Source organism: Felis catus, chromosome C1 (assembly GCF_018350175.1).
Source record: "Felis catus isolate Fca126 chromosome C1, F.catus_Fca126_mat1.0, whole genome shotgun sequence".
NCBI classification, from domain to species: Eukaryota; Metazoa; Chordata; class Mammalia; order Carnivora; family Felidae; genus Felis; species Felis catus.
Window position 1 is genome coordinate 161,213,037 of NC_058375.1, and position 26,449 is coordinate 161,239,485.

General features: G+C 39.7%; 1 protein-coding gene across 9 annotated transcripts in view; it reads left to right on the plus strand.

Moving 5' to 3' along the window:
• RAPGEF4 (Rap guanine nucleotide exchange factor 4) overlaps positions 1–26,449 on the plus strand; it is a 291,293-nt gene that overhangs the window by 77,789 nt on the left and 187,055 nt on the right. Inside the window, exon 1 of one of the 9 annotated variants that reach the window (XM_019838269.3) lies at positions 24,259–24,384. The exons of the other annotated variants lie outside the window; for them this stretch is intronic. Within the exon in view, the coding sequence (XP_019693828.1) occupies positions 24,367–24,384 (18 nt within the window). The 5' untranslated portion in view covers positions 24,259–24,366. Of the gene's footprint in view, positions 1–24,258; positions 24,385–26,449 lie in introns of those variants that run through there. 9 annotated transcript variants of the gene reach the window in all.

The window sequence follows — 26,449 nt, forward strand, 5'->3', positions numbered from 1 at the left end:
TTTAAAAACCTTTTTAGGGGCACGTGGGTGGCTTAGTCAGTTAAGTGTCCAACTCTTGGTTTCACCTCAGGTCATGATCTCCCCCACGCTGACAGCTCAGAGCCTGGAGCCTGCTTTGGATTCTGTGTCTCCCTCTTTCTCTGCCCCTCCCCTGCTTGTGCTCTCTCTCTAAATAAACATTAAAAAAATTGTTTTTAGTTTGGGGCACCTGGTGGCTCAGTCAGTTAAGCGTCCACTTCTTGGTTTCTGCTCAAGTCATGATCTCACGGTTTGTGAAAAATCACATGATATAAGCAATAATGTGTTTTAGTTCTGTCTGCATGAATTGAATGAGTTTTTAAAACTTTTTTTATTGCTTCCCTCTACTGCTTTAAAGCATTTATAAATGCTCTTACAAATTCATATATTGCCACCATTTGTTTCTTATTACCCCTATGTGGACCTTATTTTATAGCACTGTAACAAAATTTTCTTAAGATTTCTTTTCTGGATATTTGTACCATGACCTGTGTCTCTTCCACCACTCTTCTGCTTGCGTTTTTTAAAGATGCCAGTGATTTGATGGTAAAACCCTTTGCCACTTTTCTCCTGTCCCCCCAAACACTGCTCTAAACTTTGGGTCTGAGTGAAAAATGGGTGGGATTGGAATATCTCCTGAAGTCAGTGAAGTGAGTCCTCTTTTTTGAGCATCTGTAACTGTTTTCTCTTCTTCACTGTCCGGAATTGTATCTACCTCTTTAGTAGTTCTGGGGAAACCACAGCTCTTACCAATAAGTGTTAATGAAAATGGCTTTTCAGTTTTAGGCCTTTCTTTTTTTCTTTTTTTTTTTTTCTTTTTTAACGTTTATTTATTTTTGAGACAGAGAGAGACAGAGCATGAACAGGGGAGGGGCAGAGAGAGAGGGAGACACAGAATCTGAAACAGGCTCCAGTCTCTGAGCTGTCAGCACAGAGCCCGACGCGGGGCTCGAACTCACGGCCCGTGAGATCATGACCTGAGCCGAAGTCGGACGCTTAACCGACCAAGCCACCCAGGCGCCCCTAGGCCTTTCTATTTGTTGTGGGTTTTACTTTGTTTGGAGGGCATTTTTGCCCATGTTTCACTTTGTTTAAAATTCATAGAATTTCCTAGTACAGGGGTGCGTGGGTGGCTCAGTAGGTTAAACATCCAACTTTGGCTCAGATCATGATCTCATGGTTCATGAGTTCAAGCCCCACATCGGGCTCTGTGCTGACAGCTTGGAGCCTGGAGCCCACTTTGGATTCTGTGTCTCCCTCTCTCTCTGCCCTTCCCCTGCTGACCCCCTCCCCTCAAAAATAAATAAACATTAAAAAAATTAGAAAAATAAATTTCCTCGTACAAATATACTGAAAAGGAGAAAACATCTCTATAATAACTTGTTTCTAATCCCTATTAAAAAGCACAGCAGAACTTGGAAAGGGGAAATGTAGTAAAATGATCAGATATGGCATTTAATAAGAGATCCACCTACTTAGGAATATATACCACTTTGTGAACAACGCTGTAAAAAGGATTTACTTATCGAAAATTATGAAGTTTCTAAATAGCTTGAAAAATGTTAGTTCTCTGAAAACTACTGTGGTTCACACTGCTTCCATCAACATTTTCTTCCCTTAATTACCAAAGGTTTTATCATACATAGCAGATGGCATATTTAATGAGATGATAATTAATAAAATAAAATTAATAAATTAGAATCATTACATGACTTCCCAATAGTAATAATTGCAAGCACGTGGGTAACAGTCTAAACTATTATGAGTCCTGACATTGTTAAGAAATTTTTAGAGAAGTTTTAACAGAGTTGGCAATTCATCTTCCTGAAATTCTCTTTCTTGCTTTCTGCCTGTGGCTTTATACTTTCTTCTCCCTCACCTTAGCCTCTTCTTCAGACTTCTCTTAGGTCTGAAATGTCAGACTTACCTTTTTTCCCCTCCAACTTTTTATTCAAACTTTTAAACATTCAGAAAAAGTGAAAAAAGACTAGTAGGAAATACCAAGTTTACTTCACTATTTCAGGTTGATTTCCCCCCTTGGTTCTCCCCGTCCCAGCCGGCCTCCTTTTATAATCAATTGTATGTTTATCTCTTTCTCTTCAATTCCATCCCACCAGCACTGTTACCTGCCTTGTCTCTCCTCAGTCTAGCCAGTGTAAGGGAGGCAGCATGGTTTTCAAAGACCAGGGAGTGGAATCAGCCAGATTCTGATGATAGTCTGGCCGTGCCTGTGAGGAGCTCTGTGTCCTCAGGCAAGTTACTGAATTGCCTAAACCTCTTTCCTCATTTGTAAAAGGTGTTAACAGTAATCCTATCACTAAAGGTTTTGAGGAAGAAGTGATATGAGACCGTCAATCCCTTTGCCCCAAGGAAGCACCCGGTAAATGGTGTGGGAGGTAGAGGTGGATGGATACAGATGGAGGAGTTCAGATATACACGTGCCTGCTCAGACCCCTAGTGCTGCGGTCTCTGCTGCCCAGGGACATTGTTTAAACCATCTGTGTTGGCACCCAAAACTTTCTAAGTGTGGCCGTACATCCTTTTCCAGCCGTATTGCCTCTGTTAATTTATACAGATATTCTTATCTACCTAAGTCTTATCAGCACGCACTAGTTGGGCATCCATGAAGTGCCAGGTGCTGTGCTAGGCACTGGGCACACAGACATGAATAGCATGTGACCCTCAAGGAGCTCACGGTCTAATGAAGATAAATATATGAAAATAAATTTTAAAATCTGATGATATGAGTTATAGCAGAGCGGCATGTAGGGGCTGGAAGTGGGGGAAGAGGAGGGTGGCTGCCAGGGAGACTCAGAACCATTTTGAGAGAAAGTCTCCTTGTGTGTCTTGTCATCCTAAGGGTGACAGGAAGGTTACTGACAGCAAGGTGCCCCCAGGCACAAGCAGAGGATGCAAGTGCTACTGGGAACCTGTCCGCTTCCGTGGAACACGGAGGAGGGGTCACCATAACCCTCCCAGTTCCAGGGTGGTCTTGTCTCATCCTCAGGTTCTTTATGGAGAGACGAGCCTGTCAGAGCCACCTAGCCTTTCCTGAGAACGGCACAGGGTTTTCTTCTCCTTCTGTCCCCTCTCCGAGGCCGTCTGCCTGCTCTTCTGGACACCAGCATTGTGCCTGCTTGCTCCCTGGAGCAGAAACGCGTAACAAGCCCAGAAGTGTTAACCCAGAGAACTGAAGGGCAGATCGTCAGTGAAACATCCCTGAGCAGACTCCTGCTCACTCCCGCACCTGCATGTGCCTTCCCCATCTCTGCTGTACTTTCCCTTCTTTCTCCCCCTGTCCCATGATCCAGCCCAGCTGCTGTCTCCCCTAACCTGCCCCCGTCTCCTCCCGATCAGGTGAACAACAGCAGGAAGGAATGACAGCAACCCTTTCACGTAGGTGTTACCTCTTGGCAGTTCGTGTTGTAAACCAGGTCTGTCTGTGAATGAAAAGCCAAGAGGAGGCTGTGTTTCCTCTTGAGGGGATGAGGATCCAGATGATGAAAAAGAAAATGACTTAAGAAAGACAGGTTGAGATCAGATGAAGGGATGGGGATAGGAAGGCTAAACATGGGATTGTTAAGATTCAGGGAAAATGGCGGCCCAGAGCACTGTTGTTCCTCCAAATAGACCAAGAATCCTAGAAGCTGAGAGGTCCTGGGGCTGACAGAGCCCCAAGCAAGAGGCCAAGTGTTGCTTCAAAACTGACTCAGACAGGGGTGCCTGGGTGGTTCAGTCAGTTAGGTGACTGACTCTTGATTTTGGCTCAGGTCATTGATCTCACGATTTGTGGAATTGAGCCCGTGTTGGACTATGTGCTGACAGCATGGAGCCTGCTTGGAATTCTCTTTCTCTCTCTCTGTCCCTCCCCACCTTGTGCTCTCTCTGTCTCTCTCTCTCTCTCTCCAAATAAACAAACAAAAAAAATGACAGAGGAAACTAAGGACTGTTAATAGATACACTCTGGGGATACATTTGTTTCTGCCAGATTTGGAGGCCTACAGATCTTTATCAGTTGGGGTTTTCAGTGGGGGCTCTGCTGATGCTGGTGTAGCCAGGGTTCCTAGTAGCCATTAGGCCTGGGTTCTTGGGTCACAGAAGGCACAGAACATTCCATGTCACTCTTTTTTATCTTGTGTTCCTGTGGGACTTGGCAGAGTCTTCTCTCATCTGATGGAGAAGGAAGGTGAGCCCCTTAGAGCATCCCATTTGTGGTAATCCATGACATGATCTAAGACCAGATCTGATTAAAAATCACTGTGGTCATTTGGATTTTACATTCACATGGTGGGTCTTTGTATTTGAATAATAACTACCAATAAAAGATGAATTTTATCAACCACCAACTAAGTGCCAGAAGTCATTCTTATCTTTTCACGTGTGTTAGTTTTGTAGTCATAAGTTATTACCAGCTTAGTCTCAAGAATATAGTTTAAGTATCCAGAAATCAGTTATGGGAGCTTTTGATATAAAAAGAGACTTTTTTCTTTCTTTCTTTTTTTTTTTTTTTACTTAGGAAGAATTCAGGATTAGACCCAATATTAGCATTTTGCCCTATAGTAATCAGATAACTTACTTAGTTATCCATTTAGTTAACCAATTTATCCATTGGCCAATAGGTTTATATGTAGTGTCAGGAAAGAGGATTGGTCCACAACAGGGGACTCTAATCCAGGTTTCATGAGCTCTGGGTAGTTCACAGATCAGCTATGAGAAACCTGCAAATGTCTGATAATTTTTATTTGTGTGCATTTTCTGAAAAGAGGGTCCAGAGCTTTCATCCTAATCTGAAAGGGCTCTGTTGACCCCCACAAGATTAGGGACCATTTTCTATAGAATTGGGATACAGATCAGACTATATAGCCTATTCTCCCTTTATGTGGGAGAGTAACACTTTATGTGGGAGAACATTTACTCTCGACAAATCTTTACAGAATTTGTGATGTGAGAATGGAGATGATAGAAATAATTTTCATTGTGGCTTTCAGGCTGAGATATTGGTATCCAGAAACTCATCTTGTAGTGAAAAGAAATCATTAGGAAAAATGCCAAGTTCCAGCCTCAAAACAGAAATGCTTTGCAGTAAAGAGGTTCTACCAAAGCCTGTTTTAAAATAAATACTTCTAATTTATGGATCCATCGCTTCTCTAAATAGAGCACATTTGAGTATTTTGTATCCAGTTCCAAAATTATTGAACTTTAATAAGTTTTCATGGAAGTGTGGTTTTGTATTTCTGTTCCATACCTCTCCCCCAAAACCATCCACATGTAATAATGCCCACAATGCTAACTGGATACCTTTAGACAACGGTACTTTTAAAAATTAGCTAGAGCATGGCCCATTATGCAAAGCAATAGCTGTCTTTGTTTTTTATTTAAAGAAATTTAATTCATTGAAACCAGGTAATGCATACACTTGGTAAAAATTCAAAAAGTACAACAGAATATATGTAATGAAAAACATGCCTTTCTCTCACCCCAGCCCTAACCACTAGCTCACTTGCCAGAAGGGAGCTGACTTCTTCCGTAGAATATTTTGTGCAGAATATTCTCTTTGACTGATTATTGGGAATGACTTCCAAATCTTACATTTGACTCTTTTTCTCAACCTCTTGAGAAAAAAAAGAAGTCTTAAAATTTCTAAAAGACATTTTGAATCACAATCTTCACACAGCTTGTCTCTAACATACCTATCAGGGATTTAGGTGACTTTCTCCTTTTCCTTTACTATTTATCTAAATTCCAACAACTTGGATCTCCTGTCAGCATGGTGTGATGTTGTAAATCTGAGAACGTTATTACAAAATGTGACTATGTTTCAGAGAGAAAATTCTAGCCAAGCATGTAGGAGTTTTTGTAATATAATTCATTTTAATTTTTAGTTATTACAAACTAATAAGTTTGTGGAAAATTCAAAGTAATATACATGATTAGTAATATTGAGAGTATAAGAAGTAAATAAAGAAATAACACCTCCTTAAATTTGAATAGAGGTGTTTAATCATCAAAGCTATGGGATATCACATTGATGCCACGCTAATAAATAAAACATGGGAAATTCTTTTGGCATTAATTTTCCAAGAAGTTGTCCCTGTAAATAACTTCCTCATATCTTTTACATTTCCTGAGTTGATGTATATGTACCAATCAAGACAAGCATCCCTTGTGGTGTAGATGACCTTGCATCTATGGCCCTTGAGAGAATAAATATTTAGGTTGATAGTGCAGCTGTCATGAATTGAGTTCATAAAATTGGATTTGTTTTTTTTTTTTTAATCTGACATATTATTCTTGCTTAATTTCATTGTGCTGACTATGGTTTCAGTGCTATAAATCAGGGAGAATGCTTGCCCAGAAAAGAGAGCAGGAATTATAATATGAAATATTGCCTTTATTTAATAAAAATGTTTCTTTTTTGGGTACCTGTCTTCTTATCAGTTTCCTGGATATTATTTTTTAATAACTTAAAAAAAACCCAAATCTATGTTGATTTGATGTAATGGGTAGCATAAAGCTCATAAAACTTAAATGTAAAATTAAAGAGGGTATGGGATATGATAAAAATAAACCTATTTTTTAATGTAAAAAAGCAGGACCTATATATACAAACTCAAACAGTATAGACAAAATTGACAACAAATTGGTGGGGCCTAGCGCAAAATAAAAATGTAACATTCCTTATTTTTCCCACAGGAAGAAAGTGTCACTAGAGGTGCTAAAATAGAAAGCATTTTCCTTTCTCCTGCATTTTCTATCTCAACTCCTTATGTTTCTTATTTGCTATTTAATGTTCAAAGTAAAGAAAAAATATTATTAGCACAAATTTTGTTTTTCTTTCTATGGTGCAATGCCAGTTTTAAATGCAAATATAAGGATATTTAACTTGTATGTGGGATTACCAAATAATTTCTATTTCCTGGCTTGTATGTGCATATGTATTATATTCTTACCAGAACAATAGAAACCATGTACAAAACTAATTCAGCTGTTTTTATTTCAGTTCTTGATGCACACACCTTCTACCCACACCCTCTAGCTTCAGCTGACAGATCACTAAGCAGGACTCAGGAAAAGGAACTGTGGGTTGCCCTAGCTTTCCTTTCCCTCTATGTCATTATTTTCAGTGTAAGTGGTTGGCTCATACAGGGAAGTAACATGAATAAGAAAGGATATGATAGAGTTCCTTTGTCAATACCATTGCACTCTTTCTGTGTTCAAAGGAAGATCTGATTAGAGTAGAAAATGAGGCTTCTGGGGCTGTCAGCACCTGGATTTGCTCATTGGAAGATATAACATGTGTACTGTGTACTTGAGTTGTGTTGAACTCCCATGCCTCACGGGTGGACCGGAATTCTGTTCTCATGAGGCAGAGAATTCTCTTGTGAATGCTATGTGAAAGGGATGTCAGTGAACAGTGGACATGCACATTGTACTATCTCTGCTCACGTACATATTCCACTGTCCCATTGTACTTCAGTTATAAAACACAAGTTCAAAGATAAACACTAAGAATGTCAAGGTGGTGATAGCGGAGAATTACACCAAGGGCTTAGAGTCCTTGAGCATTTGCACAGGTCTCATGCCCATGAAGCCAGCCCCGAGGATAGAAATGCATTAACTGAAAATTATTTTCTTACTTTTCCTTTGCTGCTCACATTCCCAGCTCCGCTCCTGAGAGGAAATTATTTTAATTGCTTCTTTGCTAACATTTCAGATAGATATAGCTATAGATAGGTAGATATGTACATATATAGAATGGTAGATTAAATATGGCCACAAATTTGGCCAAATTCATTTTTCCAACCAAGAGTTGGAGTCTGCTTTCCTCCTCTTGAATCCAGATTAGCCCCGAGATGTGCTTTCACTGAGGAAATGCTATGGGAAGGTCTGTGTTTGACTTTGAGTGTTGGCCTACAGAGACCTTGTGGTTTTATTCTTGCCCATGGGGAGCACTTCCTCCATTATGTGAAGATACTGAGAGGAAGAACCATGTGGTCCATTCCAATCATTTCAGTTCTACCAGTTGAGGGCCCAGAGGAGAGAGTGCCTTCAGTCCCAACCCACTTCCAGCTGGCTGCAGCCATCTGAGTAAGCCCAGGTGATACCAACAGAAGAACTGCTCAGGAAACCCACAGAATCTGAGAAACAATAAATAGTCCTGGTCTTAAACCACTAAGTTTTGGGGTGTTTTGTTATGAACAATAACTATATAATGGTATTTATAGTTAAACATTTAAACTATACACTTCCATAAATGAGATTACATCATTCATATTATCTGTATCTTCCTTTTTTTCCACTTAGTGGGTCTTAGATACCCTTCTGTCTCAGTGCATTCAGGTTAGCCACATTATGCTACAGAGCTTTTCATTGGCCGGATTACCATAATTTATTTAACCTATTCCCCTGTTCACGGACAGTTATGTTGGTGTTTGTTCTTGTAAAAAGTTTTGTAGTGGATATTCTTGTACATATATCTTGATACACTTTTATGGAGTAAGTCCTTACTAATGGTATTATATGGAGGTTATGTGAAATTTACAAGGTGAATATTTTCTATTAAAAAAAATTTTTTTTAATGTTTATTTTTGAGAGAGACACACACACAGAGTGCGAGCAGGGGAGGGGCAGAGACAGAGGGAGACACAGAATCTGAAACAGGCTCCAAGGCCCGAGCAGTCAGCACAGAGCCTGACAGGGGGCTCGAACCCACGAACCGTGAGATCATGACCTGAGCTGAAGTCAGATGGTTAACCGACTGAACCACCTAGGCACCCCAAGTTGAATATTTTCTAATTACACTTCAGAAAGTCAGCACCAGTTTCTACTCCTCCCAACATTGTATATTTTAACATTGTGTAATTTCAAATTTTGAAAATTTCTCCAGGAAAAAAATTGGTATATTATTATTATTTTGTTTACCTAATCATAAATGAGGTTAATAAGCATCTTTAAAAATATTTCCTGGGGTCGCCTGGGTGGCTCAGTTGGTTGAGCATTCGACTTCAGCTCAGGTCATGATCTCATGGTCTGTGAGTTCGAGCCCTGCATTGGGCTCTGTGCTGACGGCTCAGAGCCTGGAGCCTGCTTTGGATTCTGTGTCCCTCTCTCGCTCTGCTCTTCCCTGGCTCATGCTCTGTCTCTCTCTCTCTCTCTCTCTCTCTCTCAAGAATAAATAAAACATTAAAAAAAATATTTCCTGGCAGGTTTTTTTTCCTGTGAGTGGCCACTTTATATCCTTTGTCCAGTAGTCTACTGGGTTGTATGTACAGTTTATAACAATATAAGAGCTCTTTGTAAATTAAAGAAACATGGTCCCTGTTTACCATATGTCTTAAAATGTCTTCCAAGATTTTGCTAAAGGTGCATATTGAGATACCACCTTATGCCAGTCAGAGTGGCTAAAATTAACAACTCAGGAAACAACAGATGCTGGTGAGGAGGTGGAGAAATGGGGACCCTCTTGCATTGTTGGTGGGAATGCAAACTGGTGCAGCTGCTCTGGAAAACAGTATGGAAGTTTCTCAAAAATTAAAAATAGAACTACCCTATGACCCGGCAATAGGACTACTAGGAATTTATCCAAAGGATACAGGAGTGCTGATGCATAGGGGCACAAGTACCCCAATGTTTATAGTAGTGCTTTCAACAATAGCCAAATTATGGAAAGAGCCTAAATGTCCATCAACTGATGAATGGATAAAGAAGATGTGGTTTATATATACAGTGGAATACTATTTGGCAATGAGAAAGAATGAAATCTGGCCATTTTTGCAGCAATGTGGATGGAACCAGAGGGTATTATGCTAAGTGAAATAAGTCAGTCAGGGAAGGACAGATACCATGTTTTCACTCATATGTGGATCTTGAGAAACTTAACAGAAGACCATGGGGGAAGGGGAGGGGGAAAATAGTTACAAACAGAGAAGGAGGGAGGCAAACCATAAGAGACTCTTAAATACAGAGAACTGAGACTCTTAAATACAGAGAACACCCAACTGAGGGGTGGGGGGGCGGGGGAGAGGTAGAAATGGGTGATGGGCATTGAGGAGCGCACTTGTTGGGATGAGCACTGGGTGTTGTGTGTAACAGGAATCTACCCCCAAAACCAAGAGCACACTGTATATACTGTATGTTAGCCAACTTTACAATAAATTATATATATTTTTAAAAAATCCTGAATTTTCACTAAAAAAAAACCATGTATTTTGTGACCAGGCACTTAGGACTAGAGAGACATTTTCTGACTTGCTTCATGATTTTTTTCCTCAAGACATTTCATTCATTAATTTTTTTCGTCTAATCTCTTTCCCTTGAACTATGCCCCAGTTACACATCCCTAAAGACATGTTACCATAAAGCAAAACTTTTTTTTTTTAATTTTTTTTTCAACGTTTATTCATTTTTTTGGGGACAGAGAGAGACAGAGCATGAACGGGGGAGGGGCAGAGAGAGAGGGAGACCCAGAATCGGAAACAGGCTCCAGGCTATGAGCCATCAGCCCAGAGCCCGACGCGGGGCTCGAACTCACGGACCGCGAGATCGTGACCTGGCTGAAGTCGGACGCTCAACCGACTGCACCACCCAGGCGCCCCAAGCAAAACTTTTTAAAAGACATTTTGTTGTCTGTCACTTCTCTTAGAAATTATTTAAATTTATCCACTTAATGTTTTTATCCTTTTCTACTGGGAAGATGCTACTCCAGGAGGTTAATTCTAAATTAGTTAGTTGCTAGGTGTGTATACTACAAAATGCAGTTCCCAGCAATAATTCATCCTTACCTATGTGAGGGAAACTAAAGGGAAGAATGTCTTTTAAAATTATGTCGCATAATTTCTTGGCCAGATCAATGGCTTAGCCATTTCAGTACATGGTCCCTCATTCTTTTTACAGATCAGATACTTCTGGTGGGACTGTCTTACAGGGTTGGAGCTAAAGAACCCTGGATGCAGAGATGAAGTAATTCCATCTTCATGCCTGGATCTAATCATTCCCAAGTACCCAATGCATTGCTCGTCAATGGTTCCAAAAAAAAAAAAATGGGTTATAATCATGAGTGGAAAATGGCAGACACGGCTCCAAAAACTTTGGGGGAGGAGATTGCTAGGAGTGTCTAAGATTGTGTCCATAATAGGAAGAAAGAGGAACTGAACTATTAATTAAAAACTTGTAGAGGCAAGCTAAAATGGTGTTAAAAAAGTGCTAGTAGGGGCGCCTGGGTGGCGCAGTCGGTTAAGCCTCCGACTTCAGCCAGGTCACGATCTTGCGGTCCGTGAGTTCGAGCCCCGCGTCGGGCTCTGGTCTGATGGCTCATAGCCTGGAGCCTGTTTCCGATTCTGGGTCTCCCTCTCTCTCTGCCCCTCCCCCGTTCATGCTCTGTCTCTCTCTGTCCCAAAAAAATAAATAAACGTTGAAAAAAAAAATTAAAAAAAAAAGTGCTAGTAAACAACAGAGCAGAGCTAGTGAGCTCCTCTTCCAGAAAAGCTTGGAAACCTCTTTTAAAACAAGCAATCCCCTTGGAAATAAATAAGGTGTTTATTTGTCAAAAACAAATGAGAAGCTTGTCCAAAGATTGGTTTTTAATAAAGGGAAATATTCTTCCTTTAAACATCAAAATATTTTTGGAACAAATTTTTATAAATTACTTTATATTCTACTTCTCCCATTTTGTCTTAGGTAAAATATTACATTTTCTTTTCCTCCGACATAATGACTGTGTCATCTTTATAAGTTCATGATCTTATTCTGTACTTCTGTTGGCTTGTAGAAGCCCTCAAGGGTTTCTAAGCTGTGTAGTTTTTGCCCCTCCTCTAGATGGCACCACTGTGTTACAGAATTCTTTAGTTTTCCTGTTTTCCCCCTTGCTCCAAATTCCCAGCTTTCACTTTTCATAGCAATCAATATTCTTGTCTATACAAACCCCCCTTTATTGCCTTCCCTGGGTGCTTTTTCTCTGTGAAGTGTTGGGAAACGACACAGCCACCCTTTCACCCTTTTCACCCTTTCACCCTACTCTGAAGCAAGAGTAGATAGACCTTGAAGAAGGGAGCTTTCATGCTTGTAGCAGTGTCATGTGTAAAATAAATGTCACCTTTGGTTTGGTGGCTTAGATGACTTATTTGCAAGTCTTAGTTGTGCAGATTGATTAGGAGATCTGTACAAGGGACCTCTGGATTAGTGATGTGTGGCTGGAGTGATTCAGATCTTTATAAAACATTATTTCTCAATTACTTGTCAAGCTGTAAACATATAGTACAATATGCAAGTTCATTAATATGTAGATGGGGCAATTTCTAGGATGGAAAACACATGGCCTGGCTATCATATAGACTTGCGTCAAAATGAGATTTTACTGCTTCCTGTCTGTATGATATTGAGCAGAGGTTTATACCCTAGTTTTCTCATCTATAAAATGAGATGAGATAAAATATAGCTTACATGGTTGTAGAGTGTCTGAGTGTCTAGCACACAGGTAAATACTGAGTGAAAGAATTTCATTAAATGATAACCATTATAAAATATATATATATACATATATATACATATATATATAACTTGATAGTCACTCAAATATGTTTTATAAATGTAAACATTAGAATACATTCTTATTTTTATGATAAACTCATGTGTTACCCTTAGTGATAAATAAATATGGAATTATAAAACACTAAAACAGAACTCCACACAATTGTATGATAATACACTTTCTTAACCGTTATCCATTTCCATTTCAGAAGCCAAATTCTCAGTGGCCCTGAAAGATTAGAGTCATGAAAGAGCTAAGGCTAACCAGTTTTTCATTCCTCTAAAGTATCCATTTCCAGATTGGAATGTGAGTCCAGGGCAAAAAGAAGATGAGATGAAGCATCGCTTTTCCAGACTCTCCCAATCCTTGATTGAAGGTGATATTTCTGGCCACTCCAGATCTTCTGAATAGAAATGGGAGGTGAGGTAACTCCTGACCCATTGTAATGGAAATACACTCTTCGTGCAATTAAAGATGTCACATGTCAGTGTAGACACAGGCTTATTTTGAAAAATGCAAATTGATCAATAGCAAACATCTTGGCAACAAAAATTTTCATAGTAGCTTCCTTTGGGTGCCCAAACTTTCTCATGTATAGACATGTAGGCTTGGGTAAATATGTGTAAAACGCACCCACTTCTGTCTGCCTACATTTAGTTCTGTGCCAGTGAGTATCCCTTCCAAGAGATATTCCAGAAGAAGCTGAAGAAGGCCTAGGTCTCTGTACTTTGAGGTGGGAGGTTTGGTGCTTTGGAACCACCAGAAGTCATCTGGGCAAGGGGTCAGTGGAATAGCTTCTTCGTTGTAGCTCTTTGTCACGGGGTATCTCAGATATGAGACACTAGTGTGAACTCACAGCCCTTGTCTTCCTTTCTGCCGTTGTGATTAAACATGCTCTGTTTGGGTGTTGCCTGGTAGATGAGAATAATACACTGTCTGAGTAAGAACAGTATTGTCCTGAGGTGTGGTGTCCTTTGGCTTCCTCCCCCAAATGGAGCACTTCCTGCTTTCCAGCTGAAGGATGAGTCATGTGAGGAGACTTGAGGATGTGACACAGGAGATGGGTCAGGCCGTAATTATTTGAATGGTCTGAGTGACAAATCTGCACATATCCCATCCAGGTAAAGCCAGGAAATACAAGAAGGGCTGGAAATAGCTCATGGCTACATGCAGCATCTCCCAAGGCTATAGTCGTTTAGTGCTTTCAGCATCCAAAAGTGCCACATCAAAGTCATAATGCCTACCAGCATTCTCATTGCAAACCTGAACATTCTGATGCTTAGTTCTATTTCTTGTGAATTTTGGCCACTGGAAGCATTTTTTGAGTTAATTCAGAGTGAAAGATTCATGAAGTGTTGGTATGCCTGAGCTAGACCTATGTATGTGCTCTAACAATAACATGTGGCCAAGAGAGCCACTCAAGAACACTCCCTGGGGTGTGTAAGGAAGATGGCTCATACTGTCTATTAGATCATGCTCTTCTAGAACATAAGCATTAGCATTTGTTAGCTGTCAAGAAGCACTTATATATTATTTTGTTTTATCCTAATTGTGACTTGATGAGGTAATAATAATAAACAAAATCAGTGATGCCTAATGCTTACTGTGGGCTTGTCATGATGCTAAGTAGCCATTTGTCTCATCTAATCCACCTAACAGCCCTGGCTAGTACAGATTACTGTCCCATTTTATAAGTAAGAAAACAGAGATTTAACGAACTTGCCCCAGGTTAGATGGCTAATAAAGTAAAGGAGTTAGGATGACCTAAACTAGTCTCATCTGACTCCAGACACCATGATTTGTACCATGCTGTTTCTCTCTCTTACTGTCCTAAGATCAAGAATATCAAAAACAAACCAGCCAACCAACCAAATAAGCAAGCCAATAACCACATAAACGAGCAAAAAGACCCAGTTTCAACCTCCTTTAATGGAACATATGTGAGAAAAATGCTTATGTTCGTTGGAGAGCAGTAGCCCAAATTAGTATAGGGTACTTACTATTCTCCCTGACACTGAGAAGAAAAGGAATCTATAACATTGAATTAAATTCAACAAACATGAAGTGCCTCCTGTGTTGGTTATGCTTCTTATGAGACCCTGAGGTGAAAAATCAAGAGATACATAAGAAAAGAACATCCTCTTATACAAGAAAGCTACTCTTCTTATTATATTCCCTCATGCTATTACATATCATTTCCTACAAGAAGTGGCCTGTTGGAAGGTAATCCCTCTAGTTACCTGAGACACTTATTATTCTGTATAGATCATGATGTGAAAGGACATCCTCCTAAAAAATGTCTTCTCCATTTCAATCTCAGCCCACTTCACAGGGAGAGTCATGTTAATGGTGCATCATGCTAAGATGATCAAATAGTCCAATCTCTAAATGCACTGGGAAGTCTGGGTGAAAGGTAATCCCACCTGTGTTTTCCCTGCAATTTGTTTTTGTTGTGATTGACTTAGAGAAAATGAAGTATGGTATATTATGTGAGTCAGCTTTTGGATGTTTGATTTACGACAAAAACTAAAGAAGAATCCAAAATTAGTTTTGTCTAAGGAACTCTCATGTGTAGTATAAAGTGAATATCTTAAATAAATGTAAGATCTTTCTAAGCATGCTAGTGATGAACGTTTAGTTCTTTTTACCACATAGACATGTGGGTTTTTTTTTTAATTTTTATTTTTATTATAGGAGTGCTCTTTGTCTGGAGATGAATCCAGAGGACTTTGTATATACATTTTTTTTATATGAAATTTATTGACAAATTGGTTTCCATACGACACCCAGTGCTCATCCCAAAAGGTGCCCTCCTCAATACCCATCACCCACCCTCTCCTCCCTCCCACCCCCCATCAACCCTCAGTTTGTTCTCAGTTTTTAACAGTCTCTTATGCTTTGGCTCTCTCCCACTCTAACCTCTTTTTTTTTTTTTTTCCTTCCCCTCCCCCATGGGTTCCTGTTAAGTTTCTCAGGATCCACATAAGAGTGAAACCATATGGTATCTGTCTTTCTCTGTATGGCTTATTTCACTTAGCATCACACTCTCCAGTTCCATCCATGTTGCTACAAAAGGCCATATTTCATTTTTTCTCATTGCCACGTAATATTCCATTGTGTATATAAACCACAATTTCTTTATCCATTCATCAGTTGATGGACATTTAGGCTCTTTCCATAATTTGGCTATTGTTGAGAGTGCTGCTATGAACATTGGGGTACAAGTGCCCCTATGCATCAGTACTCCTGTATCCCTTGGATAAATTCCTAGCAGTGCTATTGCTGGGTCATAGGGTAGGTCTATTTTTAATTTTCTGAGGAACCTCCACACTGCTTTCCAGAGCAGCTGCACCAATTTGCATTCCCACCAACAGTGCAAGAGGGTTCCCGTTTCTCCACATCCTCCCCAGCATCTAGAGTCTCCTGATTTGTTCATTTTGGCCACTCTGACTGGCGTGAGGTGATACCTGAGTGTGGTTTTGATTTGTATTTCCCTGATAAGGAGCGACGCTGAACATCTTTTCATGTGCCTGTTGGCCATCTGGATGTCTTCTTTAGAGAAGTGTCTATTCATGTTTTCTGCCCATTTCTTCACTGGGTTATTTGTTTTTCGGGTGTGGAGTTTGGTGAGCTCTTTATAGATTTTGGATACTAGCCCTTTATCCGATATGTCATTTGCGAATATCTTTTCCCATTCCGTTGGTTGCCTTTTAGTTTTGTTGGTTGTTTCCTTTGCTGTGCAGAAGCTTTTTATCTTCATAAGGTCCCAGTGATTCACTTTTGCTTTTAATTCCCTTGCCTTTGGGGATGTGTCGAGTAAGAGATTGCTACGGCTGAGTGTATATACATTTTTTATACAACTTGAAGATAATGTGCACATCAAATGCTTTTGCTGCGCTAGGCATTTTGTTTACATATGTGAAAATTTATCTAAAGGCCGGAATGGTATGGGATATTCACAATAAAACACCAAACACACAGTCGTGGGAGAGGTCAGGAGGAAGAATTACATGAGCCACATATTTGAAGAAAATCAAACCCCATTTACTGGTACCATATGTTATTCTTTACTAAACTTATTTTTTCTTAAGAGCTACAAATTTTTCCAGTTTCCAAATGTAGGCAATACATAAGATTGTCTCCTAACCCTCCCCCTGATCCCCATATACCAAACAGAGAACAGCCCCCTCCTTCTATAGATCTCCATGTCCCCAACTCCAAATTATCAGTGATAAATTGAGGATCTCCATTTATACTTTTACTTTTCATGAAAGAAATATATTGTGGAAATAATTATGGTGGGTTAGAAGAAATTATTCACTTTCCTTATAAAGTCAGTATTTTCTATCATCTTAAGCTTTAAGGAGAAACTTCCATTTATTCACAGAATATTTACTGAATATTTAGCAGGGGCACATCATCATTCAAATAACATCCAAAAAATATATGTACCTTGGGCCCAAGTATATGTCTAATTGAAGAGATAAGTCACATACATATGAAAGATTGAGGATTAATATAAAAATTAAAAGTACTAACATTAGGGGGGAAATTAATGGTCCACAGAATAATGAAATGATCTATGTCACACCTTCTATCCTGTTAAGTGCTAAATACCTGTTTTCTTTCTCGTACTTTGTCTTGTGTTTCATGTGTAATTCAAAGCTTGTGTAAAATCTTCCTCCATTGAAACTTTGAGCATGAGGTGACTTATGATCAGATAATCCATGGGTCTAAATTACTTCCTGTGTATCTTGCTTTCCATTAAGCATTTGTGTTTACTTGCTTTTTGCTTGTTTATGATTTTATTCCTGTGAGAGCTTGTTCAGAGATTCTGAGCAGGAATGTAGCTATTTACATGTCTTTACAGAACGATTTTTCTTTAGGGAAAAAAACTGTTCTTTTAACCGAGCATGCAAATCTAAAAGACAAAGGAGTAAATGGACATCCACCTACCAGACAGATTAACCAAATCAACCTGGTATCAGTGGAGTACTATGTTTCTACTTGATCTCCTACACAACAGTTATTCTACCCACTTAGCAATGAAGTGTTTGTTCTTTGGTCCTCTATGACTTTCTCTTCATACTTTTACTGTCCACTTTACTTCCTAGCATTATGTGCAGTGTTGGGGTGGATTACTCAGTAATGGTCAAGTCTTAAAGGATTGAGTAGAAAGTCCATAGCCAGTGACTGTCAAATGGTGGGCACTCAATTTATATTTACTGAATAAACAATCGTAAACACTTACATGTTGATTTAACCAAAATTAACATTACAAAGAAAATCCAATGGAAAAACACCAAGTGAAGTAGACTTTTCCTTCTCCTTTCTCAGGGTGTTTCTCAGGGAAACTATCTTGAGATGCCTGGGTATCCCTAGTGTAGCCTCCTTATAGTTGAGAGGTCCACAAGGAGCTCCAAAGAGTTTTAAAGGATTTTCCCCAGGCCATCATGCAAGGCAGTTGGCAGAGTCAGACCAGCCTTGGTATTTCCCCATTGCTGGCCCAGTTCTGCCTGTTTAGCAGAAATCTCTGAACAGGAGTTACAAGAACATGTGATAATTGGATTAACTGGGTTTCCAAAACTATTTTGAGGATCTGTTGAGAGTCACGGACCCTCTCCTTCAAAAAACTGCATACATATAAAACTTTGTATATAATTTCAGGCATGAACTTAATGAATCTCATCCAATGACAACCATCTAGGATTCATGATCCCCATTTCAAGAAGTCCTGGTACAGGTGGCACTTGACAGGAAACACTCTGCCTATTTCTGAGACCTCCTATACTCTAATTACACTTGAGTAATTACAAGACCATACAATGTGGGTAGTTACTACCAGTTCTCAAAATGCCCATTTAGAATTTAATTATTAACGAGGGAACAATTCCGAAAGCAGACATCCAAATCTACACGTTGGCTGAACACACACCCGCACATCCACACCCACTTCTGAACATAAACTATTAATTTAAAAAACATCTACTTTACTCAATATAAAGGCAGTTTAATGACTTGAAATTTTAGATTTCCTATAACTACCTAATCCTCCATTTAAAATTTTGTGGTGTCCCTCTCTTCCTATCATTTTTTATATTAATCACCTGCCATAGTGTGTGTCATTTATTAAGTGCCTCCTGTGTGCATTTTACTCTAGAGGCTAGAAAATTAGTTATGCAGCAAGTATATATAGACCATCTGCTATGTGTAAGACATTCCGAGAGATGATGGGAATGGGTACCCTAGAAGATACAGCATGGTCTTTTTTCTCATGGTCTTGGGTCTTTATTGAGTGCTACTCAAGCTGTAAGCAAGAGAGACAGAGACAAAAATCACTTTTAGATGAGGTTAACAACATGAAGGACGTGGGGGACTATACTGGGCTTTGGAAGGTAGGTGAGATTTGAGAAGGCCAAAAAGAGGGGGACGGTATTTTAGTCTAGTCCAGTTATCTATTGTTACATAACAAACTATCCTAAAGTTAGTCATTGAAAACAACCACACTCTTTTATTTTGCTCACAAATCTGCAGTTTGGATAGGACATGGCAGGGGGTAGGGGTGAGAGAGAACAGCTTATCTCTGTTCCACTTGGGATCATTTGGGGGCAACTCAGAGGACAGCTAGGGGCTGGAATCAGCTGAAGCCTCCCTGCTGGCATGTCTGTTGGTTGATGCTGGTTGTCAGCTGGTCCCAGCTCAAGCTAGTGACCAGAACACTACATGTGGCCTTTGCACATGGCTGCTTAGCTTCCTCCCAGCAACGAGGCTAGGTAACAAGAACCAGTGTCCCAAGAGAAACAGGCAGAAGCTCCTTAAATCTGTAAGTCATCCATTGCCACTTTATTTTGATCATAATTACAGATGCGTTCAGACTGAAGGAGAGAGAACATAGGTCCAACCTTTAACGCATTAAAGTCACATTGTAGAAAGACCATATGGGATAGGAGATAGTGTTATGACCTTTCTGCAAAACACAGTCTGCCACACAGGCCATGGAGTTATAGCAGTGATATTACAGAGGTGGTGAAGTTAAAGGTGCTGGGAAATCAGTTGGAGAATTTGTGGATAGGAGCCTGGGGAAAATGGGTAGGAATCTAAGCCAAAGAATGTGGACTTGGATCTGCTGATATTGGCAAGTCTTTAGAGTTTTCCCTGTAATCATAGTGATAATTAACAAGAACGATCTGGCTGTAGAATGCTCCATAGTATGAGGGGGAGGTTGAAGGTGGCACAGTAGCTGGGCATTTATCACGGTAGTCTAGATATGCTGTGATGAGGCCATGCCTAGGGTGAATATAGGCCAGAAAAAGGAGGTGAGTATGTGAGATGTTGGTTGGGAATACAGGATCCAAAGTAATTGGATAAGAAGAGTAAAGGAAAAGAATAAGGGGTAATGTCACTCTTTAGAGCTAAGTAGAAATGTAGACAGACTCTTATCTAGTCTTAAGGACATGAGGTTATTTATGATCTCTATCCCATTTGTGAATATTCATATTCATATATATCATTGCAGCCATTTTGATTTTGACTTTGTGTTTGATTTTGAGATTGTGGGTTTGAATCCCCATTTATAGAAGAGAAAATTAAGTAATTACCCAAGTGTCCCATACTAGAATCTCTTCTCTGTAAAGACCAATCTGTGAAGGCCTTCTCTGTGACTGCCACTAAATCTTGAAATCTGTGCACATTTAATATTCACAGAAATAGATCTTGCTCTGACACCAGGTGGTTGGTTAGCTTATATCCGAACAGCTGCTAGTACTTTTACCATGAAGTTGTTAAGGCTCTTAAGGCAGGGTTCATGTAGTATTTGTGTTATTTGCCTTAGATATAGAAGAAGCTTGAGGTGAATAGATGGCTCAGTTGGTTAAATGTCTGATTCTTGGTTTTGGCTCAGGTCGTGATACCATGGTTCATGAGTTTGAGGCCCGTGTTGGGTTCTGTGCTATGAGCGTGGAGCTTGCTTGGGATTCTCTCTCTCCCATTCTCTCTGCCCTGCCCTTGCTCGTACTTTCTCTCTCTCTCAAAAATAAATAAATAAACTTAAAAATATATATAAGATCTCTCCCTCTAAATAAATAAATAAGCTTTAAAAGTATATAAAAAAGAAGCTTAATCTTTGAGGTTAAATGCAATTGATATATATATATATATATATATATATATATATATATATATGTATATATATATGGCAAAAACTCTTCTTGTACATACAAGTTAGGCTGTATTTTATGCTTGGTTAGCATACACCACTGAGTAAGTCTGTATGCTCTGTCTTGCCCAGCACCCAGGGAGACTTGGAGCAGGCACAGCCTCCCAAGGGCAGAATGGCTATGATCTCACCCTGTCCTCTCTTGGAAATCTCATCTCAACGACCTAGGTTGGGCTTAGAAGACCTGGGGCAGAAGCTGGGGTTTAGTCTCTAATGCCTGTTGATAGTTTTCAGGTGCCACCTGGGAGAATGGGCCTGGAGAATAAGGACACACTTCCATCTCAGGCTTTTCTACTGTGAAGGCAGTCTCTGCTTTTCATGGAGTGAAAATTACTTCTGGACTTCTCACCTCCTCTCATTTGCCTCCTTCCTGTCCGACACCCCATGGTGAATCAGCTGTATGCTCTCAAGCATGAGATTCAATTACTTTTATTGTTAGGCTTGGCTATGATTGTCTTTAATAGTCAGAAAATTATCCAGCATCTAAAAAGCACAATTAGAAAATTCAGCCACAGTGTGTCCCTGTGAGTTTTGGCTGGCAGCAAAGAAGTAATTCTTCGGAGGAGTTCTTGTAGACATTTGGCATTTAGTACTAGCTCTCTGAATTTTATTTCACAAATGGAAACCTGAGGGTTTTTTTGTTTTCACACTCCATTCAGTAGCATATTTTAGCCAATCTCAAAATGAAAGTATCAGTTTAATGTCATCCTTGAGGTAGAAAATATTTTATAGCTGATAATCCTTACTTTCTATGTACAACACCAGTCAAATATATGAATACTAAACATGTTCAGACTGGTTCTAGGCCTAAATATATTGGCATCCTTGGGAAATTTACTTAATTCATAAGCAACTTGTTTTCTTATTGGGAAGAAGCAAAGAAAGATTGTCTGATAGGAATACTAACTAGTACAAATGATAATGGTGAAAAGAAGTACTCTAGGAATTATTGTAGATGATAGCGACCTAGGGCATTTGCAATAAGGATCACGTGGAAGTGATTCTAGGCCAGGCTGGAGAGGTTTTGGATTATATGGGAACAGGGAGTCTTAGAGCTTTATGGACCTAAAGTATTTTTTTTTTAACGTTTATTTATTTTTGAGACAGAGAGAGACAGAGCGTGAGCAGGGGAGGGGCAGAGAGAGAGGGAGACACAGAATCTGAAACAGGCTGCAGGCTCTGAGCGGTCAGCACAGAGCCCGACGCGGGGCTCGAACTTACAGGCCGTGAGATCATGACCTGAGCCGAAGTCGGACGCTTAACCGATCAAGCCACCCAGGCGCCCCTGGACCTAAAGTATTTTTGACAAACAGCAAGTGTTTCCTAATATGCCATGGCTAAATCTGTGACAGGAGAAGTCATTGCCTCCTACACTTTCGGGGAGCAGGAAGCCATGACAGCAACACTTAATGAATGGCCTTGACAGTTCAGGGAACGTCCCTGCGTGAGTTGTTTTGAATGATGCCAACCGGTTTCAAGTGGGCAGGATTAAAATGCAAACCAAGCCCAGATTTTTTTTTTTTAAATTAATATCTGATGTTTGCCAATCAGAGGAAAGGTGATAGAGTACAGCACACAAATTTCTGAGAGCTGTGTTGTCACCTGGACTAAGACATCCTTCTGTGAGATGGCCAGGGACAGCAGCTGGCCCTTCTGTGGCTACCAGGGAATGGATTTGACAGATGAGAGGAAAATGTGAAAATATTCCTCAGACGTGGCCACAACTTTTGGTAAAGTGCATAAATGTAAAACTTACCGTTTTTGTCATTTTAAGTGTACAATTCAGTGGCGTTAAGTGCATTCAAAATGTTTTGCAAACATTACCACCATTTGATTCCAGAAATTTTTCATCACTTCATAAGGAAACCACATACCCATTCAGCAGTCACTCCCCGTTCCCCTCTCCCTCCAGCCCTGGCAACCATTAAGCAGGCTTTTTAGGAAGGGCCCTGAGGTTGGGAATTAGGAGATGGGAGTCTTTTCAAATCTGGACTTCTGTCTTTGTGTTTTCCAACAACATAGCAGCCTCCTCATAACAGTGTGATGGCAAACCTATAATTTATGACTCCCTTCACAAAACTTTTAAAACAACTTTAGTGAAGTGCATTTATATATCATAAAATTCACCCATTTCAAGAGTGTGATTCAATGGGAACCTGTACAAGGTGGTGTAACTATCACCACAGTCCAGTATTAGAACCGTTTCATCCTCCTGCTTACGTCCCTCATGCTGTTTATAGTTAAACCCATCCCACCCCCAGCCCCGGGCAACCACAGATCTACCTTCTGTCTCTATAAATTTGCCTTTTCTGGACGTTTCATTTCAGTGTGATCATGTGATGTGTGGTCTCCATTTCTGGCTCCTTTCACAGAATATAACATTTCTGGAATTCATCCACAGTGTAGTATATGTCAGTAGTTCTTTTTTTCATTGCAGTATTCCATTGATTGGATGTACCACATTTTACCTATGCACTCACTTGCAAACATTTAAGGGCCCGGCATACTTTCTTTGTGCAATTCCACTACACTGTGCAAACATTTTCGAGGAAGTTTCTTGTCTGCAACTTCTAGAGGGTTATGTTTGGATGTGCTCTAATATGCTCACTCACTAAGGTTCGTCCAACATGAGTCCCAGGAGCAGATCCACATTCTTAGATCATTCATTTATTTAGCAAATATTTGTTGAGTGCTCACGGCATACTGTGCTCTCTGCTAGACACAAAGGATATGTTCTAGCACTCTTGGGATTTCTGCTGTAATGCAGAGATTCTTCGCACCATGCACAGCTCCCCTTCTGGTGGGTTGAAGGAGCAGGCACATTCTATTGGGACTGATACTCAGTCACAGGCAGCTTTCTCTTTGTTTCCTTCCCTGAACTTCTCACTCTTGAAATACTCAATGCTCCTCTGAGATGCTCCCATTTCATCCTGAGTCTCCAGCAAATTCTGTCTGATGTCTCTTCTACCTCTGGAATGTGATAAAACTTGGGGATGGAATGGTCTCATTGTATGCCTTGAATGTGTAAATGAATGATAAATGAATGACTCCCACTGATGAATGAATAAAGGAATGAATGGGCAAATAGAAAAATTAGGGGCACTGACCTCTTCAGATCTTGACTTCTAGACATACTTGTTCCCTCTCTTGTTAGAGTCAGGGGTTGCATGATTCCCTCTCTAGAATGAAGGCAAAAGTACATAAGAGGAAATACAGTAATCTGATGTTCCCTCTGCTCCTTGGAACAGAGGCTTGACATCAACTTCTTATCACTGTCATTGATATTTTAATGGTATCCCTAGGGTCACTCTCCAGGCAGACTATTTAGGGAAACAATATGAAAATGGTCTTGCATGGCTGGGTGACCTGGCCCAGATGCCAAAGGTAGTGACTTACAATGGCTTCTCCAGGCCCCTCCCTGCTCCATTCTGCCACCACCCGGCTCATGATGCTCTTAGCTTCCTCTTTGACTCCTGCCCTGGGTCATCCTGCCTGACCAGAAAGCCAGAAGCAAAGGGGACAGGACACACACTGTGTATTCCTGTGGGACACTGGGCAGAAGGTGGAAGAGGGAAGACCCAGGAGGCTAAACCAGGCAAGGTGCTTCATGTGGAGAAGAAAACAGGTGGTTCTGTGAGGGCTTTACTGCTTGCATTCTGGTGGCTGGGGTGTAATCAGAGCCTCATTAAAACTACTGGGACAAAACATTAAAAGGGGAAGAGACATGGACATGTCTAGTTTCAGAGATTACTTAAGGTTACTTGAAGCTTTAAAAATAGATAATAATATTTTTAAGATTATGTTATTTTATAGGACTAAATACATATGTGTTATCTACTTTAATGAGACCATGTTTTAGCCTTGTCCATCTATGGATAATTCTGGAGATTTTCCTTTATTTCTATGGTCACTGGTTGGGGCCCATTGGTTTGGTCCATCATACAAATGTACTTCATGGATGGTGGACATCATACTCCTGTTGAGGGTCTACTATGGCTTACTATGTCCGTCCACCCCTTACAGAAGGTCTCTTCATCCTTGGATGAGCCATAGCCTGCTGGGTTCCATTTCTTATTGGCAGAGAAATAGTGAGATGCTAGTTGAATAGAAATTACCTTGGGTTTGGGTTGATTCCGTTTTTGCTTAGCATCTTTACCATTTAAAATGTGCTCATTTTGAGGTACCTCAAATACATTTTATCTATTCTAAATTCATATACAGAGATAACTTCTCTCTGAGCCAGCTCCAACAAAAATACAGTGACACCTGGTACTAATCTTGTGAATCAAAAGTCGAGTGTACATTCTTTTCTTTGTTTCCTTCTTGACACTTTGCTTTTAATTTATACTAGATCCTTTCTGTTGAGTTAGTAATTTCATTTTAAGTATAGAAATCAAGTTTAATTAAAGCTTTCTTGCCATTTAAAATAATAATTTGTTTATTTAGCATTCTTAATTACCTTGGGTAAATTGCCTATAGAGGCTCACCTAATTCATTTGTTTGTTCAAATTATTACTGTCATTTGCATATTTTGAAAGACACCACTTTAATGAAACAGTGAGGTGAAGTCAGGGCAGATGATTCCTCTCTGTGGCAAATGCTAAAGTGATGGTCTTTCTGCTTTAGTCTGTTTGTTCAGCTGGAAGGTGTGCATCATCCTACTGAGTTTTCACAAAAGATCAAAGTTTTAAAAAGCTTCAGTATTGGAAAATCATTAGTAATGAAGTGTCTGGGAGGGGTGGCAATATGATGAATTGAACAGCATTCAATTCAATTGAACAGTCCAACCAGGGACTGCCACTTACACAACCTCCTTTAGCTTCTTAGAATGAATGCAAGCATGCCTCTCCTTAACCCCAAGATAGTCTTTGCAGACTTGTGGCTATAGATAACATTTCTAATGCCTTTGAAGAACTTAAAATAATTTGTTGAAAGACTTTGTTATTAGTGGGAAAATGTGATGTTGCACAAAGGCAACAATTTTATTCTGAGGGTATTATAACCATTTATCGGTGTTAATACATAACCACCTGTAAGAGAGGAGTTTAGAGAACTTAAAATGATAAATAAGTGAGAATGATTTCTTATTTGCTTATCAATTATTTTAAGTGTGGGTTTTAGCTCATAATCTTTGGGAGTGCTATTTTGACTGTTCTTTGGGAGCTTTTCTTTTTTTTTTTATTATGGAGGAATGAGGGATTTCTTCATAGTTCTTGACAAGTTTGCAGGATAACTTGGTTGAATCTGTTTCTGATTTATTGATTTTAAGTCAATCCCAAGCCTCCTAAACTTTAGAAACTGATTCATAGTTCCCACTATTAAAAAGAAACCCAATTTGATAGAGCATAATAGAACACATTGCATTAAGTATCTCCAGGTTTCCTATTGCCTATAACGAAAATGTGGAAAACATTCTAACAAGAGCCCTTCATTAGTGTTAGTTATATACTAAAAGCATCTCTGAATGATGTGGCCCCAAGGCATATCTCAAATAGGAAACATTCTCCTTTTTATACTAATGGATTATTTGTAGAGAAAGCGTATATGCATCTTATGAAACACTAGTAATGAAAGTAAATGAATGCCAGAGCCAGTTTTTGATGTTTGCACTCCAATTTAAAGTCTATGATAAAGGCAGGAAGTCTGCTCCTGTCTGAGCCTGGTTGAGCCTGGATCCTTCTCTTCTCTCT